General features: G+C 36.8%; 1 protein-coding gene across 1 annotated transcript; it reads left to right on the forward strand.

Moving 5' to 3' along the window:
• The first annotated feature begins 1,125 nt into the window (after nt 1–1,125).
• LOC117288978 (peptidase inhibitor 16-like) lies at nt 1,126–8,869 on the forward strand. Its single transcript, XM_033769856.1, has 9 exons — nt 1,126–1,137; nt 1,514–1,765; nt 2,550–2,659; nt 3,315–3,406; nt 4,001–4,033; nt 4,805–4,897; nt 6,062–6,169; nt 7,922–7,954; nt 8,689–8,869. The coding sequence occupies exons 1-9, from the start codon at nt 1,126–1,128 to the stop codon at nt 8,700–8,702; spliced, it is 747 nt and encodes a 248-aa protein (XP_033625747.1). The 3' UTR covers nt 8,703–8,869.
• The last annotated feature ends 551 nt before the right edge of the window (nt 8,870–9,420 follow it).

Genomic DNA, 9,420 nt, shown 5'->3' on the forward strand with positions numbered 1-9,420 from the left:
TAAAGATATTGACTTGATTCAAGTCCCGTTCTCGTGTGAGAGGTCCCTAAAAAAACATGCCCGCAGTCAAACATAACAAGTAATTAATAGTGGTCCCGTTCTGGGGATGGCACGGAATTGGGACTTGAGTCAAGTCTAGGGCAAGATACCACTACGCCAACCTGATCAACCAACCTCCTAACCACTGTGTTGTCATAATTTCCGATTAAAACTACAGCACTCGTCAGCAGCACATTGTCAACAATTACATGTTGCTAAAAAGTAGGACTCATAAATCAAACATGGTCCAACATACCTTTCCGAAATTATTGTATGTTAGAGCGTATTGTTTTATTAAAAGTAGAATATGGTTTCCATTTGTAGAGAATATTTGCACACCTGTTGTTATATTTTCCATCCTTCATATTGGAGTTCAAATCTCGGCCCCGGCACTTGTGTCCTTGAGCAAGATTGCTTGACTATAATTACTCCTTGTTTGTCTTTATCCTGATTCCTGGCCGATGTATCCTTGCCGAACAACGATAGTAAAAGTAGAAGTAATCAATTCACTAATTAATTTGTTATTATTTTATTGATGGAGATTTGGTGCGATCCGTGCGTTCAATCTTTAGATCAAGGAGAGTCTAGTCAAGAGTTTTATCAAAAACGAAAAATTCAATTTCCTTTCAAGGATTTTCCAAATTGAAAAGGAAAGACCAAAGCGAAGTATTTTATATATTTTTAATAACAAACTAATTAATATCAGTTTTTATTTAATGGTCTAGACAATTAAATTAGTCTGCAAACGTTTCCCGGAAACTAATATAAAGTTGCTCTTCGCTCCCGATTCTACTCAATTCTGGTTGACTTGTTTGAAAGGCAACGTTATATTTTACAATCATGGCTAGCATTTGCATGTTTGTCCTCATTGTTACACAAATTTATTGTGCTCTATCTTTGAGGCAAAACATCCCCCTAGAAGTGGGTAATGGCGACCTATCCCTAGGAAAGCAGAACCGAGTACCACGAGGCCCGCCTCTAGTTAAAAGGCTTGCAACTCAATCTGCACTGACCGAAGATGAAAAGCTTGCTTTCTTGGCCAAACACAACGAGTTGCGTGGTCAGACAATCCCTTCGGCCGCGAATATGGAATACATGGTAAGTTTTGTTGTTCTTACTTCTTAGCTTTCTTTTCTCTGACTGCCTTTGCCAGGTATATCACCATATATTTTTGTTCTTTTCTAAATTTATATAAATCACATTTTAATTTTAGTTAATTGGGCGTTTGTTGTTGTTTGAGAGATGTTTAGTTCCCATTTGTACTCTCTTTAATGTAAAAGAGTGAAAACTTCACTCACTTGTCCAAGTGGTGTCAGTTTCGCTGTAGGCAACCTGTGTCCCTCTTTTGGGGTGAAATTGAAACATACTTTACTTATACTACTATTAAGCACTTTTCACATAGTCACCGAGTGTATTTGTGGGCGGAGGAGGGGGGGTTACCAGTCTAATGTTGTGCATTTCTATCCCCTGGCAGGAATGGGACGACACTCTAGCCACCCATGCTCAGCAATATTCCGATATGTGCATCTGGGCCCACGGTTTTCCCGACGTGAACATCACACCGTTCAACCCCGTGGGGCAGAACCTCTGGAACGCCGGGCCGGTCACAGAGTCTGACAGGCCCAACCCGGCATACGTCGTACAATCATGGTTCAACGAAAGGGACTACTACGACTACTCTAGTGGCACATGCGACGATGGGTATGATTGTGGCCATTACACACAGGTGAATATGACATTGGTGAACATTTTAAAAGTTGCTAAGCACGGAAAAGTCTTGCTTCACAGAAACAAGTTGCCAGCCAACATTACACTAGGTCGACTATACACAGGTTAAAATGGCAAGGATCTAATACAAACAAACTATGCACGGAAAAGTCTTGCTGGATTTGTGTATTTTTTTAACACAAACATAATGTCCACATATTATTCACGTTAAACTTACTCAGTGTGAAAATAATGATGGTAGAAAGCTTCCGTTAAAATATTACTTGCCGGGGTGCTGTAGTGTTGAGAAATTAGCTAGATGGAAAAAAAAAAATAAAAAAAAAAAATGAAATAATAATTTCCGTCTCACTCTCAGTAAGACGACAATTATTTTGACAGTTATGGTATAATATGGAAAAACACCATAACTGGTTAAAACATTGCTAAAACTGAGAGTCATTTCTCAAAAAGTACAGCACCTCATCAAGTAATAATTTAAGGGAAGATTTCTACTATCATTTTATTCAAACTGTTAAAGCGTTATGTACATCTGTGGACACTGTGTATAAAGTACCCATACCCTTTGTCGTTATCGTGGACCAAGATTTAAATGAGAAAAGTCAAATTTTTTATTTTATAAAGCCTGTAAGCACAAAAAGCACAACCCCTACCCAATACGCATTACAAGTCTTATTATTATTATTTAATACAAGAAAATAAAATAAATAAGTAAAGCAACATATACAAATCTAAAATCAAATTTGACAGATTAAACAACAATGATTTACCCCCCCCCCCCCCAGGTCGTTTGGCACAGCAGCTCTGCAGTTGGGTGTGGACTAACCTTTTGTCCAACAGCATCTGAAACAGAAGACACTAACATCATGCTAGTAGTATGCCACTATGGTGAAGCGTAAGTACCGCTTCATATAGACCTTTATCATGGTGCAGCCATCTTGAATTTTTCCCCATTGATAATCAATGCAATGCAACCAATAGACCTTTCTTTTGTTGATTAACAAACCGCCTTGGTTGGCATGGTCGGCCGAATGTTAGTAAAACATTCATGTTTTAACAAAATGCAACACTTTCTGCAAACGTTCAATTGAACAAAATACCTCTTATAATTAGTTGTTTTATTTTAAACAAAATCAACAAAATGTTGTTACATTGTTACCAAAAATAGCGATCTTTTTTTTATTTGCACATATGGCTTTCCATAGTTTTTTAATCTGGGTTGGCAAAAACTCGGGCTGTGACGTTGCAAAAGAAAGGTCTATACGAGGCTGGAAGAACAAAATAGTCTGGTTCCTATGTGCATAACGACCATGAGCATTATTAGCATGCAAGGAACATGACCAAGATGGAGGCAGCATGATAAATGTGTACAAACCTCGACCGTGCTAAAAACTAGCCTTTTTGTCAAGACCTTCATGGCTTGGAGAGACACTTGTATCATATTACTTTATTCAAAACGTAACCAAAAGGGAGGACATTTTTAGTACTTTTGAATAATATACCTTTATACACTATAATTATAGAAAAGATTTTTTTTTTTGTTATTTCAGTGGGAACTATGCTGGGGAAAAGCCGTACACGAGTGGGACACCCTGTACGAAATGTGCTTCAGGAATCGGGCAATGTTACGAGAATAATTGCCGTAAGTACATTTTTGTAATAATTCTGTTCGTCCTCTTTGAGGTTATATTTTCTTTGTTTGTTGCTCAAATATTTTGTTCTTGACAAGCATTTCACAATAAGCCTTTTTTTTTGCTTTTGTAAATGCCCGAATATGGGTTTGCTCCGTGTCCATTTCATTACATTACTATTCTACTCGGATGGGATTCGAACCCACGACCTTCGCAATGGGAATTACAAGGGTATATATAGTATAATTTACCCCGATGGCCGGTTTCATGTGACAGTCTGTCCCCGGAGATCCTGCCCCCCCCCCCCCCGTAATTGGGAATTTAACATAGGCTGCAGGAGGAAGATTCAAAAGAGGGCGCAATTAGAGTTCACCAAAATGGGGGGGGGGGCGGTGGATGGCTTAATCCCCAGGAGTCAAAGTCTTCTGACTGGCGTCAACAAGAAACTTACGTTAAAATATAAAGGGTTCAAATTTTCAGGCTGTTTGTATGCGGTACTTCTGAATACCGTTGATAATTTCCGTACAGTGCCAACACACAGCAGTAATTATAATGGGTGAAAACCAAAATAAATAATCTCATTATGATTTTCTTTTTGTTTATAGGGCCTTGCTCAGATCCCAACGATGCATCATGTGGTAAGACATTAATGTATTATGCTTAGAATTCAATGTTGTTCTAGTTGATAAATTATGAATCAGTACCATTGAAATACTCCATCGACGCTAGGTGGCAGCAGACTCGGTAAATTCATTGTTATCGTTATAGGTGCATGCTCAGAGTTACATTAACATTTCAAATGTACCAGATGTTACAATGGAGTGCTCCACTGTCTTTGGATTTTTTTGTTGTGGAAACAACCATAACAACAGTAAAGAAGGCGAGAGGATAATTTTATTCTTCTTTCTTTTTCAAAATCCAAATCAGTACAAGTAATTCTTCAGTTGCGGATCCATGATTTCTAGAAACGGGTTTGTGCGCAAACTTTGGGAGCTAACGATTTTTACAGTTTGTCAACAACGTTACTATGGATTTGTTTTAACATAAGTTGATCATGGCGTGGCTTCTGAGGCCCGCTTCAGGGCCACGGATTTTGATAATCTTTAGATGCTCTCTGCTGCATTCTATAGGCAATAATAATATAAGCATTTTTACATGGTAAAACAGTTAGTTATTTCATTTATTGATGAATACGGTGAAAATAAGGTGGCAGGAGGTCGTATGCTGCGTGACTACACTGCTGCATGTGTCTACTTGCCAGGTAGAGTTTGTTCTTTGCAGAACTGTCTCGCTATATTATATTCCCAGAACAAATTTTCTGACTAACAAAAGATTTCCCAGTTCTGAAAAGAACTGTCCTGCTTGTTTAATTAACTACAATACCTGGACTAATTTGAAATTATGGACAGTTTGCGCTCAGGTTTGTGAGAACTGTGGGACACTGGACGTCACTGCATGCAAGTGCGATTGCTTTTGGGGATACAATCTGGCTGATTGTAGTGGTAAGTGATAATAACTGTCAGTCTGTCACACAAGGCATTATTTTATTTTTTTGAGTGGAGCTCTAAGCTCTAATTTTTGCAAGACAAACGTTAAACTTAAAATGAACGTAAAGGACAGTAACTGGAAAGATGAAACACAAGGCATTTTACAGACATATAGTTCCAATCCATTCACATTTAAATGTTCACATATTTTTTTGATGGGTCGTATTAAGGCCATTGGACACTTTCGGTAAACAGTATTGTCTAAGGCCCACACTTCGTGTATCACAACTTCTATATAGAATAACAAACCTGTGAAAATTTAGGCTTAATCGGTCATCGGAGTCGGGAGAAAATAACGCAAAAACCCACTCTTGTTTCCGCACGTTTTGCCGTGTCATGACATGTGTTTAAAATAAATCCGTAATTCTCGATATCGAGAATTGATAAATGTTTTAATGTTTTCTCAAAAAGTAAAGCATTTCATGGATATAATGCTTCAAAAGAAGTCTTTTACGTTTACCTTATGTAAACCCTATAAGCTATTTGTACAATTCTGTGAACTTTTTGTTTTTCTGTTCCGAAAGTGTCCAATGGCTTTAAGTCTTGTTGGAAATTAGCATGCGAAGTTATTCTTATAAGTTTGCATCAAAGTCTTTTTTTTTTTTCTTCTTTTTTTTCAAAAATCTAGCTGGTAGACTTATCGTTTTGTATCAAACAATATTGAAGTAGAGAAGTAACTCATTCCTTTACGAAAAACGTTCTCTTTCTTCTTAATAAGGGGAATGGACACTATCGGTAAATTCTCAAAATAATTATTAAGCATACACATTTACTAACAAGTAACGGGGAGCTGTTGGTAGTGAGAAAAGCGTCCCTCTGGTGGAAAACAGTTTTTGGGAAAGAGGTAATTTCACACTCCAATACCTAAATACTTCAGCTGAAGCTTGTTGTTATGCATCTGAAAGCACACAAAGTTGTGCAACAAGGGTGCTTTTTTACTATTGTCATTATTATATCGTATCTTCGACGACCAATTGAGCTCACATTTTCAAACGATTGATATTTTATGCATATGTTGAGATACACCAAAGAAGACTGGTCTTTGACAATTACTAAACGTGTCCAGTTTCTTTAGATCTATTTATTGTGTGCCTTTGTTTGTCTGTCCATTGATGACAGCTAGATGCATTGACAACGCTCTGTGTGGAACTGCACTGACCTACTCCCGATGTAATACAGACGCTTCCGTAAGACAAAACTGTCCGGCCATGTGTGGAGATTGCTTTGGTAAGATATTTATTCTACAATCTTTACTTATCTATGCATTTATTTATTGCTTTTTTCTTTGTTTTCTCTCTTGATTGGAGTTATACGACTCCGTTTATTCACACTCAAAAATATATCATCATTCACAAACAAAACACTCAGCAACTTATTTTCAAATTAAAGGAATGAAAGTAATTAATATATACAAAGATTAGGTTGCCTAGAGATAAAAACAAAACAAATTAGAGGGAAGTCATTAATTAGGTGTGTAAGAAGTACACAAATAATGCAGATTGCGTATATACAATTGAGACGAAAATTAATAGTTGAATTCCATTTGATTGATTGTCCTTATTAATATAGCACGAGGTATTATTTCTAGCGTTAAACGTACACATTCATTTATTATTTCATTTATTTATTTATTTATTTATTTATTTTATTTCGCTTCATAAAACCAGTGTTATAGCCCATCAGTCGGCAATGAACCGTTCTCTATGTATGCCCTGATTACCTTTACAATAGTATTATACAAAAGTCATGGCCTGGGCCGAATTTCATAGAGGTGCTAAGCACTAAAATTTGCTTAGCATGAAATTTCTTCCTTGATAAACACAGGATTGCCAACCAAATTTCCATTTTGTTACCTTTCCTTGTTACTGGTAGTCACCTGTTTTAATGCTTATCTTGAAAATCACGTAGAAATTTCGTTGGGAAATCTTGTTTTTGTTAAGGCAAACATGTCATGCTAAGCAAATTCTTGTGCTTAGCAGCTCTATGAAATTGGACCCTGGTGTGGTTAAGAGCGCCGGATTCAACTGATCAGCGGAGTGTGGGTTTGAATACAAGCCTTGACAAAGGTGTCCCTTGGAAAGACAATTAAATTAAGCCTTGATGCTTCGTCATTTGGACGGGACGTGAAGCCGTTGATCCCGTGTATTGTGTTATGAACGTTAAACAAAAACAGCGCACGTAATCGAAGAGAGAAGGGGTTCGCCCCAGTGTTCCTTGATTGATTGGCAGCATTGATTGAGCCACAGCACTTTGTAAATCATTCCATGGTACTATGTCTGACAATTCAAACGTACCAACAAACTTTGGATGACAATACTGTATGCTAACAGTGCCTTGAGCATCACTGGGCGACAGATATGCGTGCTATAAGCCAAAACAAATATTGTTATTAAAGGGAAGGTACACGTTTGGTAGTTACTCAAAACAAATATGAAATTAAAAACTGACTTTGGTAACGAGCATTGGAGAGATGTTGATAGTATAAAACATTGTGAGAAACTGCTCCCTCTGAAGAAGGGGGTAATTTCTCACTAAAATAAAATAAAAACTTCTAGCTAGAATTCTTTAATTCCTATCTGAAAGCACACAAATTCGTCCAACAAGGGTGTGTTCTCTTTCATCATTTTCTCCCAGCTCTGATGACTAATTGAGCTCAAATGTTCACAGGTTTGTTATTATGCATATGTTGAGGTACACCAAGTGAGACCACTGGTCTTTGACAATTACCAATAGTGTCCACAGCCTTTAATAGAGCAGCTAAAACTTACCTATAGTTCTGCATAATAGTTGTTAACACTTGGATCGAGGCTAATCATGTAGAAGCCCCAAAGAAAAGACGGAACGTTTCCCATATTAGCAAATCCATAACAACAAAACAACCACCAACAGCAACCAAAGTAGGTATGCGATAAAAAATATGTTTGAGTAGTTTGATTGCTAAGATGATTATGTCATTTGTTTGTTTGTTTTTATTAACAGAGTATCTACCACAGTTTTTCGCATGTGATGCTGGTGAGTAGGTTTTAATAATGATCACTCATGTAGCTTCCTCTTAGTTTTTGCTTTATTGTGATTTTTGTTTTTCTCTTGTGCGTTGGGAAAAGTTTTGTGTTTACACGAAAATATAGTAAAATAAAAACAATTATCAAGGCAAAATTGCAACGTTGAAGGCACTGGACACGTTTCGGTAATTGTCAAGACCAAAATCTCTCACTTAGTGTATCCGAACATAATTACTAATTTACTAATTACTACTTTTGAAATGTTCTGCTCAATCGGTCATCGAATTTGCAAGAGAATATTGAAAGAAAAAAATCCGGTCTTGTTCAAAAAATGTGTGTGCTTTCAGATGCTAATAAAAGGCTTTATTATCAAAGTGAGAGATTACCCTCTTTCTAAAGAAAAAAAAACATTCAGAGGGAGCTGTTTCACACAATCAGCATGTTATACTATCTATACTATCAATAGCTCTTCGTGGCTCTTATACCAAGTCAATTTGTAAGGCAACATTTATTTTGAGTGATAACCAATAATGTCCAGTGTTCGAAACGTCGAGACCAAACCGAATCTTTTCCATAGCCATCACTCACTTATAAGAGATTTACAAATGGTTGTACCCGAAAGTTTACTATATATAGTTCTTTCTTATTTCTCCACACTATGCAAAGCTTCAAACAATACTTAGTGTCAAGTGCCTTTATAATTATACAAAACTTATAAGTTTTATTTTGTTTCCTCCCCTTTAGATACTGCTGACTAAATGTTGAAATCTAGACAGCGTCAACCAACGAGATTCCCATCTTGAATGGCAGTGTAGACTGTTGGTTATTGCAAAAACCATCCTGTACTTGATGTATCACAACATAGCCACAACAAACCTTCGAAAGTTAAGACATAATCATCGAAGCTTCGAGATAAAAAAAGAGAGAAAATATTTACAGACAAGAATCGTTTGCTTCGAGGTTGCTGAGAATCATTTTTCGGGTGAAAAATACCTCTCTCTCTAAAACTGCGTTACTTACAAAGGAGGTGTTTTGGACTAGTTAACGTACACCCTCCCTTTAAAGTCAGTGGACACTAATTGTTTTTACTCAAAATAGTAAGTTGCATAAAACCTCACTTGGTATAGCGAGTAATGTGGAGAGGTTGATTGTATAAAAAAAAATGTGAGAAACGTCTCCCTCTGAAGTGACGTAGTTTTCGAGAAAGATGTAATTTGTCACGAATTTCATCAGTTGAGACCTCAGAACTAGATTGTGAGGTGTGAAAGCACACAACTTAGTATGACAACTGTGTTTTTTTTTCTTTTCTTTCATTACTATCTCGCCACTTCGACGACCAGTTGAGCTCAAATTTTCACAGGTTTGTTATTTTATATGCACACTGTTAAGATACAATAAGTGAGAAGACTTGTTTTATGACAATATTACCAGTAGGGTCTTTCACTCACTTATATACTTCAATTTCTAGAGCAGTTC

The sequence above is a fragment of the Asterias rubens genome, chromosome 4 (genome assembly GCF_902459465.1).
Source record: "Asterias rubens chromosome 4, eAstRub1.3, whole genome shotgun sequence".
Lineage (NCBI taxonomy): Eukaryota > Metazoa > Echinodermata > Asteroidea > Forcipulatida > Asteriidae > Asterias > Asterias rubens.

Bases quoted from the DNA above. Each gene is read 5' to 3' on its own strand.
- LOC117288978 (XM_033769856.1), top strand. The intron at 3,407-4,000 runs GTAAGTACATTT...TTTTGTTTATAG, and splicing joins ATGTTACGAGAATAATTGCC to GGCCTTGCTCAGATCCCAAC. The intron at 4,898-6,061 runs GTAAGTGATAAT...CATTGATGACAG, and splicing joins CAATCTGGCTGATTGTAGTG to CTAGATGCATTGACAACGCT.